General features: G+C 37.7%; 1 protein-coding gene across 1 annotated transcript in view; it reads right to left on the bottom strand.

Moving 5' to 3' along the window:
* ATP10D (ATPase phospholipid transporting 10D (putative)) overlaps positions 1-26,343 on the bottom strand; it is a 29,252-nt gene extending 2,909 nt beyond the window's left edge. The window contains exons 1-20 of the mRNA XM_041459372.1: positions 26,078-26,343; positions 25,111-25,305; positions 24,326-24,530; positions 20,336-20,421; positions 19,086-19,192; positions 18,203-18,334; positions 17,243-17,370; positions 16,852-17,104; positions 13,140-13,375; positions 12,338-12,546; positions 9,683-10,278; positions 9,430-9,536; positions 8,420-8,546; positions 7,083-7,267; positions 5,629-5,938; positions 5,015-5,091; positions 4,351-4,476; positions 3,773-3,973; positions 1,536-1,616; positions 1,188-1,292 (exon numbers count right to left, since the gene is read on the bottom strand). Coding sequence (XP_041315306.1) covers positions 1,188-1,292; positions 1,536-1,616; positions 3,773-3,973; positions 4,351-4,476; positions 5,015-5,091; positions 5,629-5,938; positions 7,083-7,267; positions 8,420-8,546; positions 9,430-9,536; positions 9,683-10,278; positions 12,338-12,546; positions 13,140-13,375; positions 16,852-17,104; positions 17,243-17,370; positions 18,203-18,334; positions 19,086-19,192; positions 20,336-20,421; positions 24,326-24,530; positions 25,111-25,305; positions 26,078-26,343 — 3,732 coding nt within the window. The remainder of the gene's footprint in view (positions 1-1,187; positions 1,293-1,535; positions 1,617-3,772; positions 3,974-4,350; positions 4,477-5,014; positions 5,092-5,628; positions 5,939-7,082; positions 7,268-8,419; positions 8,547-9,429; positions 9,537-9,682; positions 10,279-12,337; positions 12,547-13,139; positions 13,376-16,851; positions 17,105-17,242; positions 17,371-18,202; positions 18,335-19,085; positions 19,193-20,335; positions 20,422-24,325; positions 24,531-25,110; positions 25,306-26,077) is intronic.
* Between the last annotated feature and the right edge of the window lie 444 nt (positions 26,344-26,787).

The following is a 26,787-nucleotide window of genomic DNA, read 5'->3' as shown; positions in this document are numbered from 1 at the left end:
CTGTTGAATGTAACTGAGGATACATCTGTTCAGATAATATTCCTAATTTCATACAAAACAATCCAGAAAGAATGGAGCCTTCTTTCTACAGTATACAGGTGTTTCAGACATTTAATTTTTTTAATTCTCATAAATTCATAGCTTTTCATTCTTTTGTGAAAGACATTTCCCTCAGATTACCACCTCATCCACTGGCAGCAAAGAAAGCTTTCTCAAGCAAATGGAGGAAAGATCTTCACATGACACCACCTTTATATATTTTGCTTGAGACATTGGTTACCTTTCTACACTGGAGTTTTTCTGTAATTTTACACCTAAATGGCTATAACAGCTACTAAAAGAACAACATTGTCACTGTTCTTACAGCCTACAAACATTAAAAAATGCCAAACAGAACACATTTAAGTAAATTTCTCTAATAAGAGTGTGAATACACTCGTGCTATATATATGTTCTCAGTAAAGACATTTTAATTATGGCTGTCATACTCCCAAAAGAACAGTTAAAAGACTGAATCACAACTTGACATTTTGTCCATTATAAAACAATGTGAAAAATACTTCTAAAAAGTCAAAGAAAAAACTTATTAAAAGTGTCCTTCTACTGTACCCATTATTGCCAAACCCCCAAGTATTGCCCTTGTAAGTACTCTAAATTTATCCAAGCTAAGGCAGATGCTTTAGCTTGTGCAGACTTGAAAACTGAAATAATGTTTCTTAGCATATCAGTTTTCCAGTTCTGGCATCAAAACACACCTCTGAGTTGTTTATCCTGGCCACAGAGATCAGCAATTCCAAGCATTCAAAATCAGCAATTTACTGTTGTCTTTGAGATGCAAACTTTGTGAACTAAAGAAGTTTCTGCAGATCACTGGCAGATTTTTTTACCATTTGCAAAACTGATCCGTCATCCCCCAAACCACCCTACCTTAAAAGGAAGCAGGACCATTTCACTATTTAAAAATAATTCTGAGGCCAAGTTTTGTTAATTTTAGTCATATTTCTATTGGTTCCAATGACAGATGCGTTATGAGAGCTCACATGATCACATAAATACAATATTTAGGGTTTGACCCTTTTATACTTATTCTGTTTTATATCTGAAGACCTCTCTTCCCTTTAATTTTACTGAAAGCTGTATGCACATACTCTGTAAGGAATATACTCTTTGGGAAACAAAGTACTCACCACAGACTTGCACTCAATGAGAAGGTGAAACAGCATTATGAAGAGTGCTGCTGTATTTATGGGGTTTCCAAAAGAAAAAATGTCTATGTCTGAGCCACAGTAAGTCTGTAAATGAAGACAGTGGTCAGTGTCAAATATGCTTTATGTATAGTCCTAACATGAAGTGGCATGAATAATTTCAATACCATTTTGATTGCACACACACAGTTCAGTTCTGTTCCAATGATACAGTATTCAGTATACATTCATATACAAGGAAGTAAAAATGAAATACTTCATTTTATTCTCTAATTTGCTTAGGTTTTAAGTAAGTCAAAATGTATAAATATATTTGTAGCCAGCACTTACAAAGTAAGGCACAAAAAAGCAAATGAGACTTTGGTAAAAAGCATCCAGCAAGGTTATCCAGAAAGCTGAAGGCAAGTAAGCCTGTAAGAGAAAAACAATGACATTGTAAGAAATTTAACAAATTGCTGCATCTTTAACTAGCATTAATTTGGATCTGGGGAAAGATTATCTTCAGAAGTAATTCCAGTTAGTTTTTTGATGGACAGGGAAGTACCCTGCAGCTTACCATCACTGAATACCAAGTCCCACCTTCTTCTATCCCCATCCCTTTTTGTTATTTTTGCTGTTTGACTCCTCTGTGAGCTAATTTAACTCATCAGATGTGAGAAACCAACTAATTTTTCTGCTGGAATAACACATTACTCTTTTAGTGAGTTAAATTAGCTCCTGGGAGGACCTGATGGGATAACTGAGCTGGCACTAGGAAAACAGTTTAACTATATGGATGAAGAGGGAACAGGAAGAAAAAGAAAGGGAGAAGGGAATAAGACTTCCTCCCTCAGTAGCAGCAGACTGCTATGACAGATCAACCACCTAGGAAACCATAGCTGCCTATGCTCTGCCTCAGCTATATCCCATTCCTTCAGACACTGAAGTGAGACACATAGGTGAGAAGTGCAATCATCCAGGATGTCCTCTATGATTAGAGGAGAGATGGGTTTTTCCAAAGAGCCATTCAGCCCTTTTAAGAACTGAACCACTGTCTGAAGATGATGTGGAAAACTTATTTGCCTTTCAGGAAAGTGCTTTAAACTACTGAAGATGAATCCCATTTACTGTTCCATTATTTTTATGGTTTATACAAAGCTGTACACTCGTGATGTCATGGTGCAATATTGTGATATTGCATCTTATTGCATCTTTTAAAGCATTTCTCTTTTTTCTGTACTGTATTTAAGTCCAAGCAATTATTTCCATGTGCTTCCATGCATGAAAGGAAGTGATAATAGCTCCAATCACAGAGCAAGGAATGATGGGATGGACAAAAGACAAAAGAACTAACAGAAGATAAGGGAATAAAGAAGGAAAGAAGAAAATATATTACGTAATGCAGTAATTGTGATTATGTTGCTTCAAAACCTTCATCTCAGCTCAGATCACTGCATTGTACATATCCTGATCAAAACAAATATTGAGGCCTTGCAACATTTACTTAATCAAAATTCTTTGACAAAGCACAGACCTTCTCAAGCCAATCTACTCAGGTTTGGATTGGTATCCAAAGAATACTTTGCTTTTCAAAAATACTGTAAACCAAGCAACATAAAATATTTAAGTGTATATAAAAAGAAATGTGGAAGTCCACAAACAAGCAAAACAATTTGTCCATTCACTTTATAACCTTCTAGACTGGACCTAAACTTCTGCTAGGTTATAATAAATGAGACAACACCAGTACAAAACACGTTGTAGCTCTTATTTTTTTTTTTAGTAGTATTTGCAGAATTGAGTAGAATAGAACCGAATAAAAAAAAATATCTCAGCTGAAAGGGATTATCTAGTCCAACTGCCTGAGCACTTCAGGGCTGACCAAAAGTTCAAGCATGTTATTAAGGGCATTGTCTAAATGCCTCCTTAACACTGACAGACTTGGGGCATTGACCACACCTCTAAGAGTCTCCTCCAGTGTATGACCATCCTCTTGGTAAAGAAATACCTTCTAATGGTATTGTAGGATCTGATCATAAAGAAAATGTTGAGTTTTAGGTGACTCATGTAGTCAATGTTTCCTTTTTTTTTCTGGACTATTAGCACCTATTTTGTCTCAGGCTCAGTATATCACTGCCTTATATTAAAGACATTATTTTAATTATTAAATTTTTAGAAATATAAATTTAAAATTATACTAGATTTCATGCTAAGCAAAGCAGAAACCAGGAAAAACCCCATTGAGTTATATAATTTTGATTTAGAACCTACTCCCCCACTCCCTTTGGTTTTCTGTGCTAAATGCTGATAACAAAGTTGGTCTAGTACATTGCTTTACCTGAAGTTCTTAATTTCTTTTATCATCCAAATGTCTGATAAGATTTGGTCTATTACTGAAAAAAGCCTAAAAAATCTTTTGAAAAACAGGTTTTTATTTGTGCACATATTGCACAGGCCTAGACATTTCCTAATAGAGAAAGTAATTTAAAACAAAGTTTGTCTGAGATGAAACATAAAAAAAAAAAGACAGAAATGGCTCAAAGGATGACCATTTCAATTTGCTTCAGGCCAAGCACTCTGTAACCTACCACAGATTTCTGGCTCATTGTGTAAAGCTGTGGGAGTTCCATGAGTATCTCTGCAGATACATCTTTGTCCAAGACACCATAAATGATGGGTGGCACCGATGTAAAAAGGAGATTGAAAAGAATCAAGATCCAGTAGTCAGTCATTGATGTGCCTGAAAACCCGCAGAAAAACTGGTACCAAAACAGGAGATTCACGTAGGTCTGAAAAGCCAAAGATGACATTGACAAATGCTTTAAAAACAAGAGAAAAACCAGTAGGTCTTAGGTCTGGTTAAAGTAATCTGTGGAAACATTTCAAAATCAGACATGACTTGCTGAAATAGTCATGCTTCCACCGTATTAGCAGTGCCCCTCACCCAATGTTTAATGAAATCAAACAATGGCTTTGAGTGGGAAACTTAGTCCAAGAAATAAGAGCCTCTGGCCTCTGCAGACAAATGGGAAACTGAATTGTTTCACGCATGCTTTTTGAAACCATTCACAATAGGAAGAGAAAAAATAAAATAAAGCCTCACTAAACCTTTCAGTGCTCAAAAATACGTAAACTCTGATTCTCCTAGAATGGGACAGCTACATACCACATTCTTGTAGAAGAAGTAAAGCACCATATTGGTAAGTCTGGTATAACACCAGTGACCATGGACAAGCAGCAGCTTCCTGAGGTGTCTAAACTGAGAGATTGCAAAGTCACTTGCCATCACAGCCTGCAACACACATGAAGAAAAGGATATGCTATAATCAAACTGTTAAAAATAAGCTTCAGATACTGCAAACCAAGCAACTTACCCACTGTTGGAAATTCTTATTTTATGATTTTTTTTTTATACATAGTGCCAAGTTATCCTCTCTCAGATATCCCCTTCCATACAAGACTTTACAACTAACACACAGGGCTCAGTCCAACACAGCCCAGGCAGGAATATGGCTGTCATCATTAATACCACACAATAAGTCACTGCACAGAAATCACTGACACTGACACTTAGGCTGCTCATTTCCCTGCACGACATGAGTAATACGGAGCTCACTGACAGGCAGCAAACTATTGTTTGAAGCTTGACTTGCAGCATTCAGCTTCTGATTGCTCCTGGTGGAATGCTGAGGCCTGGGTGTGAGGCTCAGGTTGCAAAGTTTTGCCCATGTAAGGGAACAGACTGTGGAGCTATTGGGTCTCCAGAGGACACTCTGAACTGATTTAGAATGGAACCTGACATCATTTGCAGCTGTCTTTGGATACACTACCTGCATGCCTTCCTGGCCAGATATTCCCACACCAGTGTCAGCCGCCTGGATCATACTGACATCATTGGCACCATCACCTACAGAGAAAAGAGAAAATATCAAAACTAGCTTTACTGGCTATCACATTGCTGTGGAGGTGGCAGGAAAAGACAAATACCAAACACCAGAGAGTTCAGAGAAATACATTTTTATGGCTAACACTGAAAAACACTAAGGAAAACAGGATTAGTAAGTAAAGCACCTGCATGAACTATGTTCTCCAAATAGATAATAGATGTTCCTTTTGTCATGCTCTACCACAAACTATAGGTGCTTTAAATCACAGCCAGTCATCTCCTCTCTGCCTCCTAATTGTCGGGGATTATGATGCTGCTTTGCATGTTACATAACAATGATATGACCAACACTGTTCTTACTGCTTTATACTGACCTAAATTTATGGACTAAATTTGCTACTTCAGAAGACAAACATCATCTCGTGTTAGAGACAACTACAATTCAAAGGATTATCTTGGTCATAAAATAAATTTTGTGATAGACATTAACAAAATATATGAGAGAAGAAACTGGCTTCTACTTCTTTTCAGAGAAAGGAGGTTAACCACAAGACTCACCTACAGCTAATGTCATTGCCTTTAGCTTACTTCGCACCAGTTTGACCAGGACACTCTTCTGCAGTGGTGTGGCTTGGCAACAGACTACAGCCCGACATTTTTCTGTGAGTTCCAAGAAAATATTCTGTAGGCTGTCATGAAGGACATGTTCTAAAGTCCTTCCATCAATAACCAGGCCTGAATTGAACCCTTGAGGCTGGGTGGAGGGACTTGCAGAGACGTTTCCAAGTTTCTCACTGTAGTTTTTTTTGACAGAAGCATTCTTCTGGAGGTCTTTTAAAATTTTACTCATTACCAAGGCACAGGCATCCTAATAAAAGACAAGAGAACGGCATCTTATGAAATACTATTTGTACTCTGCCTCCCTTTTAAATTCATAAAATACATATGAGGAAAACATCAAATGCTGTCCTTGTATAGTATTTATCTTGAAAGGCTCAGACATGAGGCTGAATACCCCTTTAAAATCACAAAGGATGTAGACTGTTGTTAATGAAAGTGTCCGTGATAAACTTTGCTTTAGCAGAGTTGCTTGGGTATTGCATTAAGAGAAGAGAGAAAAACCTATGCAAGCCAGAAAACCTTCACAGATTAGCAGGGAAAGCAACCATTAAGGATTCTGTAATAAAAATACAGCTTTGATAAAACTTTTGCTCTCTGTGTTTCTTCCGTCTGGCATGCAGATCCAAAAGTGCACTTCATATCACATTACAGGTGAGCTACCATGAATTACTGAAGAACTGGCCTTGTGGGATGTTTTACCTTATCAGAATCAATATAAGATGCTCAAAAAATTTGTGGTATCAATATAGGTAAAGCACATGCAACATAGAGGAAAATACATCTTCTTAAATCTTCTCATCATTTTACTTTGAAATGCAACAGTATCAAATCCTAGTTTTTATTTCTAAGCCTAGTTAGAGAGAGGAAGAGCATTTCTGCAAAAGAGGCTTAGTTCTCTCTGTCAAGTAAGACACTAAGACAGCAGAGTAAAAGGAAAATGATGGCACAAATCAAACTCCAAGCTTTTCTCAAACACAACTGGACTAAAAATCCTTTCTTTTTTCACTTTATTTTCCCCACAAAATTGTTGCCACACTGTCTTTTATGGCATATACAAACTGTATTTCTTAAGATACATACAAGCAGAGAAAAAAAGAAAAATTAAAGGTCTTAGAACAGTCCTCTAAACTTGAGGCAACATCAACTCCTTATCTTACCCCACAGAGAAATTAAGACATTTATTCAATTAAAATAATTAATCATAATGTAGGGACTGCATATAAAGAAACAGACATAGAAGATATTTCATATTTTACCCACAAGGAAAAACAATACAGAAATGCAAATGTTCTCTGATTTCCCAAGCAAATAACATTTGCTTTTCTGTATTGTCCTGTGGACTAGCTTTATTGAATTTTTCAGCAGAGAAGAAAATCTACTTTTCTACTCACCCTAGTCTGTGATTTAAGAGTGAAGATTCTGTCCTCTGGTTCCAGCAGTTTACAAGCATAGGCAATGTTGACAGCTGTCTCTCTCTTGTCACCTGTCAACATCCATATTTTTATTCCAGCTTTCCGTAATGCCTGTATTGTGTCTGGAACACCCTCCTGCAGGCGATCTTCAATGCCAGTGGCACCTTAAATTAGACAAGCAGAAAGATTAGTGCTGCTGTATTTCCAAAACCAAAATGCTTCAAGAGTGACAGGACGAGCTGGTTCTCTCTTTGTACCCACATCCCAAAACAGCCATGCTACCATGATGTGCTTGGAATTTCCTGAAAGCAAGCACCTTGACAGTATGAATTGTTTAACCTCTTTATTTTCACTTCCATTTAATGTTAGGGCCAACCCGTATTGCTTATTGTCACACCAGAGACACGAACCTGCAAGACAGCAGGTCTCCAAAGCAGCTTGACTTCTGTCTGTTGGTTTTAGTGGCCAAGTGTACCTGTATATCCTTACAAAAAAAAAAACAGTTTGCAGCACTGCTCTGGCTTCTCTCCAGAAACTGAAGCCAGTAATCCCATAATTCCTTTATTATTAAGGTTTATGGCATTTACACTAAGCAGATATGACACAAAATGAGGGAAGGAGCACCCTTTACACAACAGGATCTGTCTCTCTTCAGCTTCTACCACAGCTGCCTTTACCACCATAGTCAGATCTTTGCACTTTGTTTTCCAAATCTTATTTGCTGGACAGTTCTCAAAAATTATTATCCCAGACTGCCTGCAGTTTACCTTTCACACACTTACAGCAAACATTTTTGTTTCATTTCTGCACAGCTGAATGACCATTCAGAGGAATGGTTCTGGCAGAAGCATGCCTGACTTCTTCTCTCCATGTTATCACAGGAGAACACAGCACAAGCACACCTGCTGTGCCACAAATGCAACACTGATAGAAAATATGCCTAGAAGTGGTGTATTCCTGAGTATTTGCACAGGCAGGCCTGTGACTTGTTACTATAATTTCATATGTTTGCTATAATTACATTTAAAAACTCTAATGAAGATAGAAAAATACACAATATTAACAATAAAAGAAACAAAAACCCCACAACTGTAGATTTTCATAAACAACAGGAGAGCACCATCTGTCTTCAGTGTGCTTTACAACTAGTACAAACTTACTAGGGGGATTTATGAAAATTCAGGAGTGATGATAAATTCTAAGTCTGTAGAAAACTATGTGTTACACAGATGGAGATTAGCACAACTCTCTGCAAGCAAAATCCAATTATGAACATCACAGGCATTTTCCTGGGAGTTACAGTATTCTCTACCTACCCAACAAAGTCAGTTTGGTCTCAAGTCTCATGGCAGATTCAAGCAGCAGGTCCTCCCTATTGTCAATGCTGGTTTCTGCTAAAAAACGATGATTTAACCACTCTGCATATTCTGCATCACTCATCACCTACACAGGGAGGGAAAACATAGGCATGTATCTATACTGGGTTTTCAACAGAGCATCAAAAGTGTTCTTATGGTTCTTCTGCTGTCCACATCCCAAATCTACAAGTGCAGCTCCTGACAGCACATTGCTTACATGCTCCAGGATGTCCATGGATTTAGTACAATGTTCAAAGTGTTAGATTACTTTTCCAGGGTACTTACTCATTGGCACCCTGCAGGTTCCTGGGGCTGCCTGACAGATTTCCTTTTAGATGGAAGGCAGGCAGGGCAATGGGCCAGTGCACTGTCCCTACTGCTGCTCACCTGCAGCGCTGATGCTGCCACAGAACCACTGCACAGCTGGGTACAGCTTGATGGCTGCACAGCCACACAGCCTGTGCTTTCACTTTGCATAAAGCTTTGTCAAGAGGCTTCTAGCCTCTTTCAATCCCTATGGAATTTTACTTCCGAGCAGCTTTGAATTAAAAGAGAATCTCAAAACATCAATTCAGTTGTGCATCCACAGCTTGTAACTCTGCAAACTGTTTGTGAAACCTAATAAAACAGGTATAACTTAATCTCTTTTTTGTGTCTGGAATTCCACCCAGGGTAAGATTCATGCAAGGAGACCTGCTTATGACTCCTAAAAAAAATCTGACTATTTGACAATCCCTATTTTAAAATTAGGATGCTTGGCACCCTAAATTGACAACAGTGGCAATCTAACAGATGTCAGGAATTGATCTGGGTTTTCTTACAAATTCCTTCTAAAAGAACAACAGGATAAACAAAATGTGGCAATAGAAGAATCTGTTTAGAAGACATGATGTTTGCTCCATTGGTGGTACCACTGAGGCTGGTCACAGACTGCAAACATTCTTCAAAATATATATTAAAAGAAATACCTTCTTAGCAATACACAGAGTGCGCAGTCCTCTTCTGGCATAATCATCCAAATGCTGCTGAGTTCTCTCTTTGATCTTCTCTTCAATTTCAGAATTATTAGTATGTACTATTACACAAAAAGAAGAAAAAGCAAATTAAACATGCCTGTTTAGGCTCAATTTAGCAGAAAATTTTAAAGGTCCAAATACATTCTTGAAGTAGCAAAATGTTAAAACTTATCATTAAGGAATGAATTACAAGTTCTATAGATACCTTCAGATGCAGTTCTCAACAAATCCATCATGACTGAGTCTGCACCTTTTGTGTACACCACCACTTTGTTGGAGACTGGATGCCGAACCACCACTGACATCCTTTTCCGCAGTGAATCAAAAGGCAGGATATGCAAAAGCTGAAATGTTAAAGAGCCCAGACCTGCAAAGTCCACAGTTACTTGATCTGGAGTCCTAGACTGTAAAACACATTTATAAGCCCTAGCAGCATGAACCAAGGCAGCTTCGTCTGGACTCTCAGCTTCATAACATAGTTTTGGTATGGGAGATAATTCGATAGATGGCACAGCACAGTTGGGTTCACCACCAGCAGCTACTTTCACTAGATGTAGTTCTCCAGGCACTTGAGAATTTTCTGGGCTGTCAGTATTGTGAGGTTCAGAAATCCTCTGAGCATCTCCATCCAAAGCAGGTGAAGCCAGTTTCTGTCTAAAAATAGACAGTTTTCTCACAAAACTGTTGGGGCTTTCAGATGATGACTCCTTTACACTCGGAAGTGGGGAAGAACTTAGTCTCCAGACTGAAAACCTCTGGAACATTTGCCTGATTTCCTCAAGAGATTTAATAGGCATCCTACTCAGCGAAGAGAGTCTCATCTGGAACAGAATAGTTAGAGAAAGTATTTATGTTAAATCCTTCCCTTTTTATTATATTAAGGAAGGACACCTTACCAAGTAGGTATGTTTCATAATGAAAGTAGTATTTTAAAATTTACCATGGCTTGTATGGCCAGCTTGTATGGCTTTGACTGCTTGAATGGCCAGCTCAAGTAAACCATATGAGTACAGTAAACAGCCTCTATAAGCTGTGAAAGTACTTCAGATCTGAAAATTGGATGTGTTTCAAGTTTAATTCATGACTCCATGTAATACTTCTCTCAGAACTTTCAGTAATGAACAGAGTAAATATGATATTGTAACTTTTTGAAGTTGTGGCAAATTGAACTAAACACTTTAATCCTTGTTCTGAATTAGAAAAGTACTCGTGAAGAATAAACCAACCTTCTCACACTAAGTAGCTACAAGAACTGCTAAACATACAGTTTATGGTTATCCACAGTTAACTGTTGATAACTTATCAACAGTTTTTAGTGTTTTAAATTAAAAGACAGTTCCCCTGTGATCAGTGTAGGGAGATAACAGCTTACAAAAACAAGGCATACAAGGCTGACATTCCTTTCTCACTGCTTGTGAGAATATAAGAATGAGTTACCAGGAAGCATGTTCTCTTTTGTCACTGAAAAGCAAAAGGTAGGGACAAACTATGGCTCAGTCCTCCACAGTGCCAGCAAGCTGCAGTGTGTCTCCATTCAACATCATGGAAATAGAGACTAGGAATGTCCTTTCATTGCCTCTTCCTATGGCAGCACTGAAATTTCCTGCTGCCTTAAGTTCTTTCCTGTCATTCCCTAATCATGAACTCAGAAACCTCCTTCCACATTGCTCCTCCCAATCTACCTATTAGTGACCTGGAGATCTTCTACCCTTCTGGCAAGTTATTCAGACCTATCAAAAAAACAAGACTCTTACCTGTGTATTATTCTCCATCCCATTTAAGGAATAGGTAACTAATCTTCCCCACACAGATCTCTAGGCTGCCTACTACGCACTTTCTGGGAATGCTTGGAAGCACACTAAAATACCAGGTTTATTTATAAACAGGAGTACTTCATATCCCACAGGATATGTTTTGTGAATGTCTCCAGCTATGGTTGTAGGTTTACTACCTAGATGGACACAAAAATCTACTTCTGCACATGTCACTAAATTTTTCTTCCACAAACAAAGTCAACAAATGTAAATCACCAGGTAATGAGGGAAAGAAATCAAAGCTGAACTTGGGAATTATCCTGCAGTGCAGTCAAAACTGGCAAAAAATGGAGTTATGAAAATCCCACATTGAAAAAACCCAAAAGATTTGAAAAAAAGTACTATTAAAAAAAAAAAAAAGTTAGGTTGTGTGCACTGGAAAAAACAAGTGGTCACTCCAAACTACTAAACCAGGGCAGACTAGAAAATGCACTGTTAATTCATGGTGAGACAACTTTATGCCATACTGCAACTAATTTTTCTTCAGACTAATATACATATAAATATACATATATACATATTAAAATATATATATATACATATATAAATATACATATATACAACTTCATCTTCCATAGTTTGCTGAATGTCTATTTGAACAGTCAGGGATCAGCATTCCATGAGGTAAGAGCATTCTCAGTTTCAATATTCTGTGAAGCTTCAGCAATTATTCTTATTTTTCAGCCAACAATAACCTATTTGTGAAGGTAACCTGACTGTTAATCTATTATTACAGGAAGTTATACCCATATCTAAAAAACCCCATAACTAGAATATGGAAAAAATTACAACTGCAATTTAATATCCAAATTTGTCTTGTAAAAGTTACAAATGGTCACAGAAACAAAAATATTGAAGCCAATTTACCAGTATTATTTTAGTCATTAACTCATTGCACTCCATGGTTTTACAGTAATTCCCTTCTTTCTAACAGGACAAAAATGCAGAGGTGAAAAGGATAATTTTTAAAATGTCAGTTAATTGAATTTTTCTTTTTGTAATTGAAGCAAAAGGAGATCAGCTACTTGCAAATATAGCCAAATAACCAAAAGCAAGGCCTTCTTACCTTCTGACGTGTCTGACTGGGGCCTGAGACTACAACAGTATTACAGATTGCCAGAGCAAGAAAAAAATCAATGATATACATTGTCTCCAAAGAGAACTTGCTGCTAGCTTCTTCTGATTGTTGATAGGAATGAAAAGAAATTTGACTGAACTTCTCCAGCAGCTGTGTGTCTGGTACAACATCTGTTTCCTATTATGAAATGAACAAAAGTTTCCATCAGGTTATAAACTTAGCTTCTGGAGATTAAAAAAGTTACAGATGATCAAAGAGTAGAAGCTCATACAACTTCCCTCCTGTGCTGAGTTGTAATACCAGGAAACAGAGGAGCACTGGCATCTTCACTGCCTTGTGCTAGTCCATTGAAAATGACAAACTTCCTGCCCAAAGAGGTAAACACTAAAGGCTTAGTTCATAGCCTTAGACACTCCAACAGAGATTAAGTATGATGAATTTAGACACCTTCAGGTACAGAAGCAAAGTTTTCTCCTCTCATCACCTTAAATAAGTATTGACCATATGAGTATTTCCTATTAAAAACAAAAGAAAATGCTAGAAACCTCTTAAAATAAAAGAACAAACTCTTATTAAGTTGGTAATTTCATTGGAACTGATCATGGATGCAGAACAGCGAGAGTCAAACTATACACCATCATGAGATCTCTGATTTTGGTGGGAGAAAGGATTTTTTAAATGACAACCAGTCTGATCAAATGGGAGTAAAAAGAGATACCCTCATGAGTTAATTCAGAAATTTAGCATTGAACCAAACTGCTTCTACTTACAATGGGACTGCTGAAAGCCATGTGTCCTGAGTTGGGAATACCACCTGCTTCATCTTGTCTTTTGAATGCAGAGTAACTACCAGACAACTGGTTCAAAGACTTTCCGTTCAAAGGTTCACACACAGCTCTGCAGTTGTGCCCCTGACATTCTGATGTAGGGGTTGAAGAGCCACACTGGCAATCAGCTGAATCCTCATCCTCTGAATCCATCTCTTGATAGGATTCCAACCTCTTTGCTAAAGAAAGGGAAACAAAATTATTGTTCCATGAGCAAAAAGAAACATGTCCAAAATACCACCTGAAATAAGGAATAAGTTATATAGTTAATAGGAATTAGTTATACAGTTAATAATAATCCACCATTTATGAAAAATTAAACCTGTAACAAGCCACCACACTGTCTTCCTGTTTGAGCAGCATTCTACTGGACTGAATGCAGAAGAGGGAACAAGAATGATCAGAGTTCTACATAACATGAGTCCCAAAGATACACTAAAATAAGCTGGAGTTACACAACCTTCAAAGGGCACATTGATGGGAGTCAAATGTGTGTTCAAGTGAAGGGAGATTGCACAGAGATAGGAAATAGCTTGTTTTCTGTGCACACTGTGGCTATCAGAAGACACAATGGCTCCACATTGTGGCAAGATGGACTCAGGCTAGGTATCAACAAAACCTTGTCAGAGATGATGTCAGAGATGATATTAGAATGGAAAGCCTGAGAAAGCACTGAATAAGTCTTTACTGAAGGTTCTGAAGAAATAAAGAATTTCATAGAGAATAATAGCAACAATTCTGCTTTAAGCCAGAAAAATGGGACCAGACTTCTGATGCGTTTTCTAGCCATCATGTTATGATGGATCAGGTATGTCAGGGGTTTGATAAATACAGCTGCTAGCAGGAACTCATTTGAACTGTGTTTATTGTTTCAGTATTGGACATCCCCTCACAAAAAGATACACATTTTCTGAGGTTTTAATTGAAAAGCAAGTTTCAATAATCAAACTTTGTCTGGACATGTGTAACACCTTTGTGCCAGAGATGTAAAAGCAGTTCTGTTCCTCTCCACAAATCAATGGTGTAAAGAACCTCTGCAGCAAATGGAAACACTCCTATGCTATCATGTGCTTGATTAAGAACATATCCAAGTGTTTGCTCTGGAGTTCTGAGAGTGTTTGACCACATGCCAAAATTGAAATCTCTGGAAAGCACTGGAACTATGTACACTATTCAGCTTTCAAGTTTTACCTCTCACTGTGAAAACAGCATTCCATGAGCATACACCAGCACTTCAGTGCCTAAAATCCACAGACAGCATGGAAAAACTGTTATGAGAGCTCTGTGTTGCCTATTTGTTCCATTGAAGTCTGAATACAAACAATGGCATCCTAGCAAAAAACCAACATTAGCATACATTGCAGACATGTCCAGCAACACCATTAATTCCCTATTTCTTTATTTCAAGTGGTACTAAATGTAGTAGAAAGAAGTGAAAAGCAGTATATCATTCTGTTTTATGCAAACAGAAAACCTTTCCACAGGTCAGTCCCCAGGTCTGTTTGCTCTAAATGAGATGGGACTAGGTTTATTATGTAATTTGTGAGTCTTGTATTTTCTACTGTCTTCTCTTTCTGCAACACAAATGAAAGAATGCTGTCCTCCATCCTGCTATTCTGATGAGTCCAAGGAAACGGAGACCAGAGCTTACACCTTCTTTGGCAGGCCATCTTCCTGATATCAGTATGAAACCAGTAACATAGCTCTTTTAAAAAACAGGTAAGTGGGAACATAACAGACTGTGGCTCTCCACAACCACCAAATACAAAATCCCACATAAGGCACTGATACCTTTTACTGGAAAGCAGCACCAAAGAATTAATATGTGTGTTTGTAGAGGCAGGCTTGGACAACACATGCCCATTCTGCTCTGCTTCCAGGCTGTGGAGAAACTGCTTAGTCTGTCTAAAGTAACATGTGGCAATCTCTTACAACACCACACTGCTCTACTGCCATGGTCCAAGAAGCACATGTCACTTTAGACAGAACACCACCTGGGGGCATCTCTATTGAGGATTATTCTGAATCACAAGCATCCCTTTAACCTGGGAAATACAAACACAAATACATATTCAGATTAGGCAGCTTCTATGCAAAATACTGTATTGTGTTGCACTGCAACTCTTACCATATGTAGCAAGAGCCTTGCAAACAGCAGCTCTATGCATCTAAACACATATAAACCAGGGCTAAAAAACAGGACCTCCATTCTTCAAATTGATTTTCAGGGCTCATATAATTTCTAATTTGTTAGGAAGAAATGCATGTTTACTCTCCAGGGAAAAGACAGGGCACAGGAGGAAGTAATTGTGTACATAATCAACACACTAACAATTTTGGAAGATAACTTTATATGAACTGCTAGCAGAAGCATGTGGAGGCATACTTTCCCTGGCACACTGAGACCTGAATCAGCCACAGCTGCATCACTCACACCACTCTTTGGTTTCTTTTCTGAAAGTTTTCCTTGATTTAGGAAATACTCTGAAAATATAATGCGCTTTTTATTTAACTTGTTCATTTGTTAAGTTCAAAACTTAAAACATTTTTTCTCACTTTGCTGTTGTCATCCTTCCCAGGACAATTATGCAAAGCCAAAGAAGCATCTGGGAACCCTCATCATAAGACTTCCAAAAAAACATGTGCAGAAATTGCTGTAAAATTTGTCTGTAATATCTGGTACTGTGACACAACAAAGGAAGAGCTGAACTGATTCATTGCTGTGGCCAGCAGAGTGTGCCTTTTGCTTGTGGTTGTGAGCAGTTCTATCTAGCAGCAAACCCATCAAAACCACAAAGAGGTTTTACTACACAGCTGTGCCTCACATGTCCACCCATCATCAGCACTTCACCTTTGATCTCATATGGAATATTTGCAGTGTCCACCAGCAAAAGAGCTGCAGAAATTTCTGCAGGCACTAATACATACAATGGTAACCGTAATAAATACTTTGTGGTTTTACATAATTAATAAAATGGCTAATTAAATCATTCATGTCACTCTGCCCAACTTTCTCTTGTGTCTGGAGCAGTATCTTCTCCCAATTCGCAGAAGACTTCAAGTTGGCTCTTATGAAATACACATTGAAAGATCCTACACTTTTAGACAATAAGACAGCAACTTTTCATTAACACTGCTTCTTGATGTTTTGCCTAATAATAAGCAGCTGTGTAAGATCTAAGTAAGAATACAACAGTCATTTTCAATAAAGGTACTTACCTTTGCAGCATTAACACACACATGGACACACATCTGATTGACTTGTACCTTAAAACTACTGTTAAATAATATATTAATACTGTTAAGCATGTATTTAATTTGGGTTCCTATGTCCTCAAGAGCAGAACTATGTCAAAGTGCAGTCTTAACATATACTACATAAAGGTGGTACACTGCTAGGATGGTCAACAGGAAGTTTAAACCTTAACATGCTAGGTAAGCATTGGCACTCTAGTTGGAGGAAAAAAAGAGGAAAGAGTACATGGGCAATTTTCCAATGTTCTGGGTTCTGAATATTTCATGGAGAGAAACAAAACGAATGAATATTTCATGGAGAAGGCACAACTTCTTCCATAACAAGTAAAGAATATTTATAGTTCATGGTACCAAATATGTTGGAAAAATGATCCAGGTGAACAAAGGTTTAGTGTCTTACCATTTTCCTCATGGCTATACTCCTGTCCTGCAATGCTGCATCTCCGAAAGACCATCTTATTTTCAGTGAGGGTTCCAGTCTTGTCAGAGAAAATATACTGAATCTGGCCAAGGTCTTCAGCAATATTTAGTGCTCGACACTGAATAGTTGAGTCTGTTTTCTCATGGTAAAAATCAATGTCATTCTGTATTAAATAAATTTGTCCCAATTTGACAATTTCAATTGAAACATAGAGAGAAACAGGGATCAAGACCTACGAAAATAAAACATAAGGATTAAATAAAACCAAAGTATTTGGCCAGTTACAAGCATGAAGTAGCTCTACTGAAGAGTTACTTCAAGGGTACAAATGAGGTCAGAATATAACCCATGTTCAAAGCAGACCAGTTACCTGTAATAAAATTATCATTGTCCAGAACATATAGAAGCCTGCTAATGCTGGAGGACTCGATTTCCCATCTGGCCTGGGGATGTTAAAAAAAGGTATTTCCGAATACCTACTTAACCAAATTCCATGACCTTGAAAACAAGAACAAGATAAAGTCAATCAGTTTTATGTAAAGTGTTTCACAGCTCAGGATTATTATGTTAGCCGTTACACTCTGCAGTTCTTTCTAAGCTTTTAAACCACAATTTTATGTCTTGGTTTTTTTGGTTTTTTTCCCAAAAGGAGTCCCAAGTATCAATATGTACATGAAGAAACACTTTACACGCTTTCTATCAACAGCATCTATATGGCATATCTCAGAAATAAAGAAATACTAACTACACTTCACAAACAGGTTTTTTTCCCTCAAAAAAAACCCGCTGGCAGTTAATTTTGTTATCCTTGCTTGTCCAGGTTTTAGTCTACTAGTGAACACATCATAATGTCATAATTTTTAAGTGTAATCTGAAGAAGTTTTATTAAACATATTTTTAACATATTTTAAACACTTTATGATCTGTCAGAAAAGTTAGTCCGTTTAGATGTACTCAAGCTAATCATTTAATCAACCCCTAAAATATCAAGTCAGTGCAACTCTAGTTACACTAGGTCTCTCACCTCAATGTGTACATGTATCTCATGTCACCTGACAAATCCTAAGGGAAAATAGGAGTTTTGCAAAACAGTTAGTTAGAAAAAAGATAAATGGAAAGGAGAAAGAGGATCCAGACCCAAAAACTCACATCAGGAACACAATTTTTAACACTCCAGATCAAACACGGTGACATGAACTCACAGAATTCCCAACTTTCAGGAAATTACATAAGGATGAAGACTGACAAAATCAATCAGCCCCAAAATAAAACACTAACTAGTGTAGGCTGAGAGAGGAAAATAGCAGAAATCTGAGTGATTATCACTTACCTACTGCACCAGTTAAACACATCAAAAGTAGAAGCAGAACACACCAAAGAATATCAGTGTTCACTTTTCTTTCCAATTTACTGCGCTTGTAATGAGGGCCACTGTTATTCAGCATAGCTTTGGTTTCATGACCTGCAACCAAAAAGGAGGCTGAAATTCTCTTAGTAACAGGTATCACAACTGCAAGTGCTTTATATTTCTAAAGCTTTGGGAAACCAAATATTTCTATTAAATAATATTTGAACAGCCATTATAAATACGACTAAATTAGATTCTCCTACAATACATGAATTCTGTGCTAAAGAAAACTGAACAAGTTAAATCAAAATCTGTCATGCATATGTTAACTTTTATTAGCTTACATTAACTGTCACTAATATTCTTTCCTTTAGAAACATAATTCTTGACCCTTCCACATAATTTTAGCACTTTCTACAAAATCCTACCCCTGTGTTACAAGTATCTGGCTGGATGCATCATATTGATTAGTGTAAAAACCTTTGTCCTCTCTACAAATTGTAGAACAGAACCAGAACAGTACTAGCTTCAGTTTTGATTAAGAAAAAAGTCCTAAGCAAGTCACACATTTCCATATCCATTTCAAAATCTCAGTTTACCACAGCAACTAACAAGTTGAGGATAAGGACCTGTTCACACCCAACAGATCTGCCCTTCCAGGAATAATCAGGGATATCGATTTTTTACTGTGAAAACAGAAACAAACTTAACCCAGATATGCATTCTTAATATTTCTAGCTATGGCTGCTTTCTGCTGGATTCAATCTTTTACTCTCCCAATTCCCCTTTGTACAATACTGTTTCTTAGGGCACACAACTAACTTGTTTGGAAGGCAGTCTGTGAAAGCCAGGGCAGTTCACTAACCTGCATATACCACTATGCCTACCACAGCTTCTGTGTTTCTTACTGTGCATCCTCGGAGCAGTAAGTTTTCCTTACTGAGACCCACTCGATCCATGTTCGAATGCTCGCTACAAAAAAAAAGCATCTCATGTCAGCTGTAGGAATCCAGCAATTACCAACCAGGCTTTTCAAAACCATTAGGAACAGATTTCCCAAAGAAGCTGCAAGTCACTGAATGCCATTCTGACACATCTGATTGGACTTTTCAAATGAATGGAGTAACAGGAAAGCAGATCACCCTTGAAAATCTGAGCATTTGCCATCTGGTATAGGAGAAGCAGGCAACACTACTGAAAAGAGATCCAAGACAAATACTGGAAATCTGAAACCCTATCCTATTTGGATTATCAGCATCAGAAAATATTTGAAAAAAAAATTAAATCTCATAATAAATTTACTGTGAGCACTGTCACTCCTGTGGTATACTTCCAGAGCAACTAGGCCCACTCTTGGTCAAGGTGCTTCCTCAGAGACTAAGATTTATATGTATTTATTTTTATTCTCAAATATCTCATGTGTCAGTGTCCAAAGGGAAGAATATAGACATTCTAACTCTCAAACCCTGAAAACAGGTCACCCCATTAAAAAAAGTAGTTTGTTTTCCTATTATCTCTAGAAAGTCATAAACCTGCAAGTATTACAGAATCATAGAATGGCTGGGGGTAGAAGGGACCTTAAAAATAATCTAGTCCCTTAAGGTCCCTTCCAACCCTGGCCATAAAGGAAACCCATAACATAAACCCAGCCTGAAGAAAAGACACAGACAGGCACACTGATCGAAAGGAGTCTGATCAATTGATTGAAGGTTACACAAAACAAATCAGAGTAGGAAAGGAAGTCAGTCCTTCTGATTTCCAATTCTAAGCAATGCAGCTTGCCCAGTCAGGTTGTGGTCCAGACCAAATACTATAGATACCATGTGTTATGAAGAGCAGATTTAAAACAGCTATTTCAAGTATGAAGTTTGCAAAACAACCTGAACTAAGATGTTGAAAATATTTCATACAAAATAAAAAGCACCAGTGCCCCCTCTGCTGCTCAGAAAACCCTTCTGGAGCTCTGTCTGTCGCACTGCACTCAGAAACGCAGTGGTGCAAAATGACCTCTACCCATATCACTATTTCTTAAAGCAAACATTACAAGATCTCCGAAAATCAGTAAGAATGCCAAAGCAAATGACAATAGTTTAAAGAGCCAGCAAGCCTACTTACACAAAGCCTCGGAAACGACCGAGGTCATTGTTAGGACTTTCACACTCTATTCTACTGGAAAATTCTTCTGGATCAATTTCAGAGACCTAAAGCCATGGGATGGGAAAAAAACAGAGAACTCAGACGAAATGTGTAGAACCTAAAAACATTGTAAATTTAGAGGTTCAGATACTACTATCTAACAATTTAGCCTCTAAACTGTAGGTTGCTGGTGGTGTTGATGGTCTCCTACCCAGTATAAATCAGATTTACACACCATAGGACTTCCTAGTAAATATTAAACACTGTCAAGTATCACTTGAATTGCTGATATTTTGAGAACACTGAAGAGGAAAAAAAATGGGTGGAAGGATGAGGAGGAAGAAAGAAATGCAAAAGCAGTAAGAACATCTGAAAGGCAGAGATTTCCCATAGATTTTTCTCATTGTCTGATAATGAAAAAAACAGAAAGAAGAGATACTGTCTTCTCTGCAAGCAGAATTTCTTTCAAACAGACTTTTTTTTTCCCAATACCAGGATGATTTCTGCGCTAACATAAAGAAACCAGGTGGAACTTTGCAATGATGTTTGAGACTTGCAAGTACTGAAAAAAGGGCTGTTATGAAAGACCAGAACTACATCATGCAAATGAAAAGCAGGTGAGCTCTTCAGTGAAAAGTCAAGTGAAACAAATCTCCTGTATTAATACGAATGAAACATTACCAGAAGTAAGAGAAAAACCAAAAGGCCTTATCTTGGAATTACCTCCTATTGTGATTTAATTTCCATTAATGGCATATAAATAGGATTCCGGTCTCTAGTATAACACAGGCTTGCCTCTGGTATAATTGAGTCATTTCCAAGCTGAGTACCTGCCACTAACTCTTTGGAAAGTCATTTGTTCTACTCTTTAAAAAAACCCCAATGACCAATTTAAGGTTTTGAACTCCCAAGCATAATTCTTTAATTCACAGGTGTTACTGAATACATCTTCGACATAATTACAAGTTTCTGAGAAGGCTGTACTCCATCAACTGGATGACCTCACACTGGCAAAATAGTAACTCTGAGCTTAAAACACAACCCTGTAACTAGAATTTGAAACTCAGACGACATCATATTGTCATTACAAGTACTTTGTTAGCTTGACTAAAATTCTTTTTTTGCTATGTTTTGCTATATTGATTTGTTGCACTGTATCAACCTGAAGTCAATATGAACACAGCCTTTGACACAGATACATTCAGTCTCTTGCAAACTTACTTAACTGTGAAAGACCTGTCTCTCCACTGACGCTTCTCATGTTGATTTGCATCAGAGGTACAACATTTCTGTAAGATGTTGTAGAGAAATACTCGACTGATGCTTTGCAAGAATTTTAAACTGTACACTGATTACCCAAATAAGAACTAATCTCAAGGTGAAATAGCCAAAGCAGTCAATTCTTTTCTTCTACTGTCTGGAAACATCTAAATATATATTGCTGGTGGAGCTTCTTGTAATATACCTTGAAGCAGCAAGCACTGAAACTCTGGGTGTAATCTATAGTGGACACAGCTATCTACACTATGCCAGCATAAAACAGAAGTTACAAAAACTATATCAAAAAGCAGGTGTCTTGATATGGACAAACAGATCTTCCTGGATTATAAGTTTATTTTCTGTATTTTTTCATTATAATCATAATTTTGGCAAAGCAAATACTGAGAGTAGAAGTCTCTGTACATTATTTCTTGAGAAGTTTTCCTATGTTTCCTGGCACAAAAGAGAAGACTTACATTTTGGCAGAATTACTTGGATTTTGTGTAAAGGTCCCCAAAGAAACTGACTAAGGGAGCTGGGAATGACAGGCATCAGACACTCACTGAAATGGGGAGATGCAGATTCCCAGGGCTAAGCCCACTTGCCTTGGCTGTGCTGTGTTCCTGACATATACACCATTTGATAATATAGCATGGGAATGGAGTGGGTGTATGGCTAAGGTGGAAGAGAAGACCTAGGAATGCCTTTGATCAGCTTGGCTTAGGCTTCCCAGAAGAACAGCACTTGCCACTAGCTTTGAGGATGCTGCAGCCAGGACTGGATTCAGTCATTGACCACACAGGCTGAGAGGGAACCAACTACTGCAGTTCTTTGCTATCTCTCATAATTGAATAGGAAATATTCACTATTCACAGTGTTTTAGTGCTAATGGCATATCAGCTTTTCCACCCTCATGAACCTGTACGTGGTTCAGCTAACCACATGAGGGGTAGAAGGAAAAGGAGATTAAACCCTTCCTAAGAGGAAGCAACATTTTAGTATCTTGAAAGCAGCAGAGTAATGTCAGTTTGTTCACAAAACAGTTAACCTCAGGAAGTCAGTCCTCTTCTGTTTTGTGTATTTCTCTTTGAATGCCAAGATGGTTGGAGACAGTGTTTTATGTCTCATTACCCACTGCAATTTAAGAAGCCTCAAGTTACTTTTCCCATTTATTTCCTGTTGTCATTTAAACATCGAAAAAATAATACAAAAATCACTATGAGAGTTTCAGCTCCTGCCTCTTGCTTTCATTTTGCCTCGCCTTCTCTTAAAGGAATCCCATGTGCATCAACAGGTGCCCCACTGATAAACCTTTTCATTGTCTCAGTCACAAAGAAGCAGGACATAACAATCTTGGAAATAGATTAAGAATCGGTAGTTCCTCTATTCATATATTCTTTAATATGGTATTGGTTATTCCTTTTCTTCTGGGGTTAAAAAGCGGGAGAGGTCAGGCAGTCAACTCCTTACATGGCACTGCCAGTTTTACTCAGCCTGAGTTTACAAGGACAAATTCCCAGCCAGGAGCTCAGCTGGAGGTGCACTCAAGGTCTGTGAAACAGACCATGGCTGTACATTCAGAAACCAAGCAATCCTAACAAGAAGACTCGACAATAACTATAAATGTTTTTTTCCTATTTGATGACAAAAATGAACAGTTCTGAACGGTGAAGGAATTGACACTTTTTTTGGATAGTGTGACTCTTCCTAGAATTTTGGTACAAGCTTTCAGAAAATAAAGAAATCCATCTTTTTCTTGAGTGGAACTCAAATCAGGAACTCAATCCTCCTGGTAGCAGGAGCTGGTATGAGAATTGGGCCACCTCATTATGCTGTAAGCCTGAAGAACCATTGGCATTTTGCTTTGTGTAATAATATTTAAAAAAAGATCAAACAGTCCTTCCAGCCTTGCTGTTTTAAGATTCAATCAAGAAATAAAAATAAAAACAGAAGTAAAAATAAAAGTAAGCATGTTAGGGGATAAGAAACAGCCTTGTTCATGGATAGCACATCATGCCTTTGGTATTACCATACCCACTAAGTAACGGCATTTAGAGACAACTTCTCACTTCCTCACCACTGCTGTAAATTCAGAGGCAGTTCAGGCAATTTTTGTCTCCAGAGGTCTAAACACTTGGTTGTTATGGACAACACTGAAGCTCCCTGCTGTTGCTTTAAGCATGGTGTTTCAGCAGCAGAACTGAAGTCTACAGAAATGTCAGGATTCTTTAATCTTGTAATATTGCCTTTTTGCGCCAGCCTCCAGCATTCTGGCTGCTAGGCCTAATATTAAAATATATGGGAGTAATGAAGCATTTGCAGCGTGAAAGGGTGAAAAAGATAGTATCTGCTCTTCTCTCTAGGTCTTCATATAGCACAGAAATCCCTTCTAAAAAACTCCAATTTCTCACCCATGACATGTTATGCGCCGTAAGTAACTACTTGAGGTTTACCTGAATTGTTCATTTCAATGGTTTTCATTACTTGAAATAGATCTGTCTTTCTCTGAGTTATGTGAACATGCAAAGATTTGCTCCGAAACCACTCAAGCAACAAATTAGAACTGTGTTACCTAGTACCTTGAGTTTCAGATGGGGATTGCTGAGCTACATGAGTTAGGCAGTCTAGAGGGCTGAGTTGTTTGGGTTTTTTTAGTTCACCACCTGTCACGTCAGCTTTCTTACACCACTAGAAAAGCACAATTTTTACCTGCTCTGAATATCCTCTCACCACCTGTCTCTGCTTTAGATTGGTTTCTCCATCAAGGCCTGCAGTTTCAATGTAACAGATCCCATCTGGGTCACTAGAATATAACAGCACCATGTCAGCAGGAATGATTTCATTGCGTGAAAGCCGGACAAAGTCCCCAACATTGACATTTTTCCAGCACTCATCTATGTATTTCTTCTCTTTCCTGGAATACACAGAACAGTGATTTTTTACAAATGCATAAGCTGAAACTGAGAAAAACCTACAGGTGCTATTTGTGGTGGTTACTACAACATATCAAGTGACATTTTCCAAAATACATGTTGTACAAAGTATAACACGATGTCATTACTGAGCAATAAACTAGCAGCCTTTCTATTTCCATTAAGCTATTTTAGAAGAATTAAAAATACACGTTTCAAAACAAATGCTATATTTAACAATGCTTAACTAGCCAAAGTACCTTGGTTAATAGAGTACAAACACACACATGAACTCATCTGCCTCAAAACAAAACATTTTTTTCCAGATTTTACACTAATATGATAACCATTTAACAAAACTGGTGATCGAGTCACAATTAGTCCCTGAATGAACTGCTTTGAGCAGGGGGTTAAGACTGAATGACTTTCAGAGACCTTTTCCAAATGCCATTATTTTATAATGTAATTATAAAATACTTCTAGAAGGATCCAAAAGGTAAACAAAAGAGTTATCACCAACTCTTTCATATAATAGTCATAATCCAATAATAACAATAAACCACAAACACTCTTGTCTCTTACCTGCTATATACTTTGGTTACTAAGTTGTTTATCTGTTTATCCATTTTGTACCTTGAGTAATCTTCCAGACCATCCTTCACTGCAATAATTGTCAGAACCCCTATCAGAGGTAGCATTGTAATTTCTTTTTGGAAAGCTTCAACTAGAGGAACCCAATTTAGGACAACCAGAAAGAGGAAATATAAATTGGCAATTCTGAAACAAAGAGAAAACACAGGATTTAACTGCGCTAGCAGGCAATGATCCTTATTTCCCCACTCCATGCTATACATACATTTAAGTTATCAGCAATTTATCTTTTCTTCACCTGCAATTAAAGGAATAACTATCCAGAACTCTGTTTTCTCTCTCCAGTCAATAGATTACCTAGCAACACAGATGCTTAACATACATGATCAGGTAATGCAGAAACCAAGAATTCTCCTGTATTTTCAAAGCTGTCCTCCAGGCACATGTTCTCCAGAGTGAAGCACTGGTGAATTTTGCACTCTCAAATTTCCAGGTCCTTTAAACTTAATTTTATCATCTCTTAGGGAAGATGACATGTTTTAAAAAGGGAGCCATCCTGTAACCTCCTTGTGTAGCTTGACAGATCTGTAGTTCTCCAAGCAAAAGGAAGATGAAAAAAAATTGGCAAGACAGAAAGACATGAGGGAAGGGGAAAAAGACATTTGCAGGAAATAAGCTGAAAATCCCGCTATTGATTGGTGTGTGGCAGTGCTCCAAGAGCAAGGAACAGTTCAACAGTCCAAAGAACAGAATAAGTGGAAAGTACATAAGCAAAGGAGAAAAGGATTAGCTCAACAATGATGATCCTCAAGAAACTTTGGCCATATAACATGTATCTTTTCAGAAGCGATAAGTCAGCGGGAGGAATAATTTTTTAACATATAGTAACACACACAAATGTTTAAATAGAAGGATTCAGCTTCAGAAGAGTTACCACAGCCAAAAAGGAGTTCCTTACCTGTGAAACTGTTCAAATAAATTCCGTGGTAAAAAATTCAATAAAGTATACCTAGTAGTCCGTATTTTGTTATTCATGTACAGTTTTGATACTTTTTCATACTCTTCTTTAAAATGTCCCAAACAGGGTATCACTATCCTATGTTTGCCAGTAGTTTTTGATGGCTGATAGTACTTGCTACTTGAATTGTTGCTGCTGCATTCTCTGCCCTCTGTTGATATCAGTCGCTGCCAGCGGTATCGGGCCCAGCGGATGGGATCTGCCATTGCACCTGAAACACTTTATAGTCCAAGGACAGTCATCTCTCTAGAAATGTTTGAAAATACAGCAAGTTACACAACAATTCTGTAAAGGTTTTTAAGAAAAAGTCACAGCTACAGTTTTGAATGAGCCTAGGGAAAAAAGTAATTTTCATAATGAACCCAACCCAGAATGTTAATGGGGTATGTAAGGTCAGGAACTTCTGCTTCAAAGATTGAATTTATCTGAATTTCATCAAACCTTTCAGGATTCTATAATTTGATTACTCTGTTTAAAATGCACAATATTTTTGTAATAGCAGTCCACCCACCAGTTTCTCATGCTGTAGCATGGTGCAGAAAGACAGACAAGCTGCTAAATCTGCAGAGAACAGCATTTTGAAAGGAATCCTCATCTCAGACACAGCAGTCCATGCTGATGGTTAACAAACCTTCTCAAACTCAGAAGTC

Source organism: Pyrgilauda ruficollis, unplaced genomic scaffold, assembly GCF_017590135.1.
Source record: "Pyrgilauda ruficollis isolate IOZ18807 unplaced genomic scaffold, ASM1759013v1 scaffold1, whole genome shotgun sequence".
Lineage (NCBI taxonomy): Eukaryota > Metazoa > Chordata > Aves > Passeriformes > Passeridae > Pyrgilauda > Pyrgilauda ruficollis.
The sequence above is the reverse complement of the archived record's forward strand: the minus strand, read 5'-3'. Positions and strand labels throughout refer to the sequence as shown.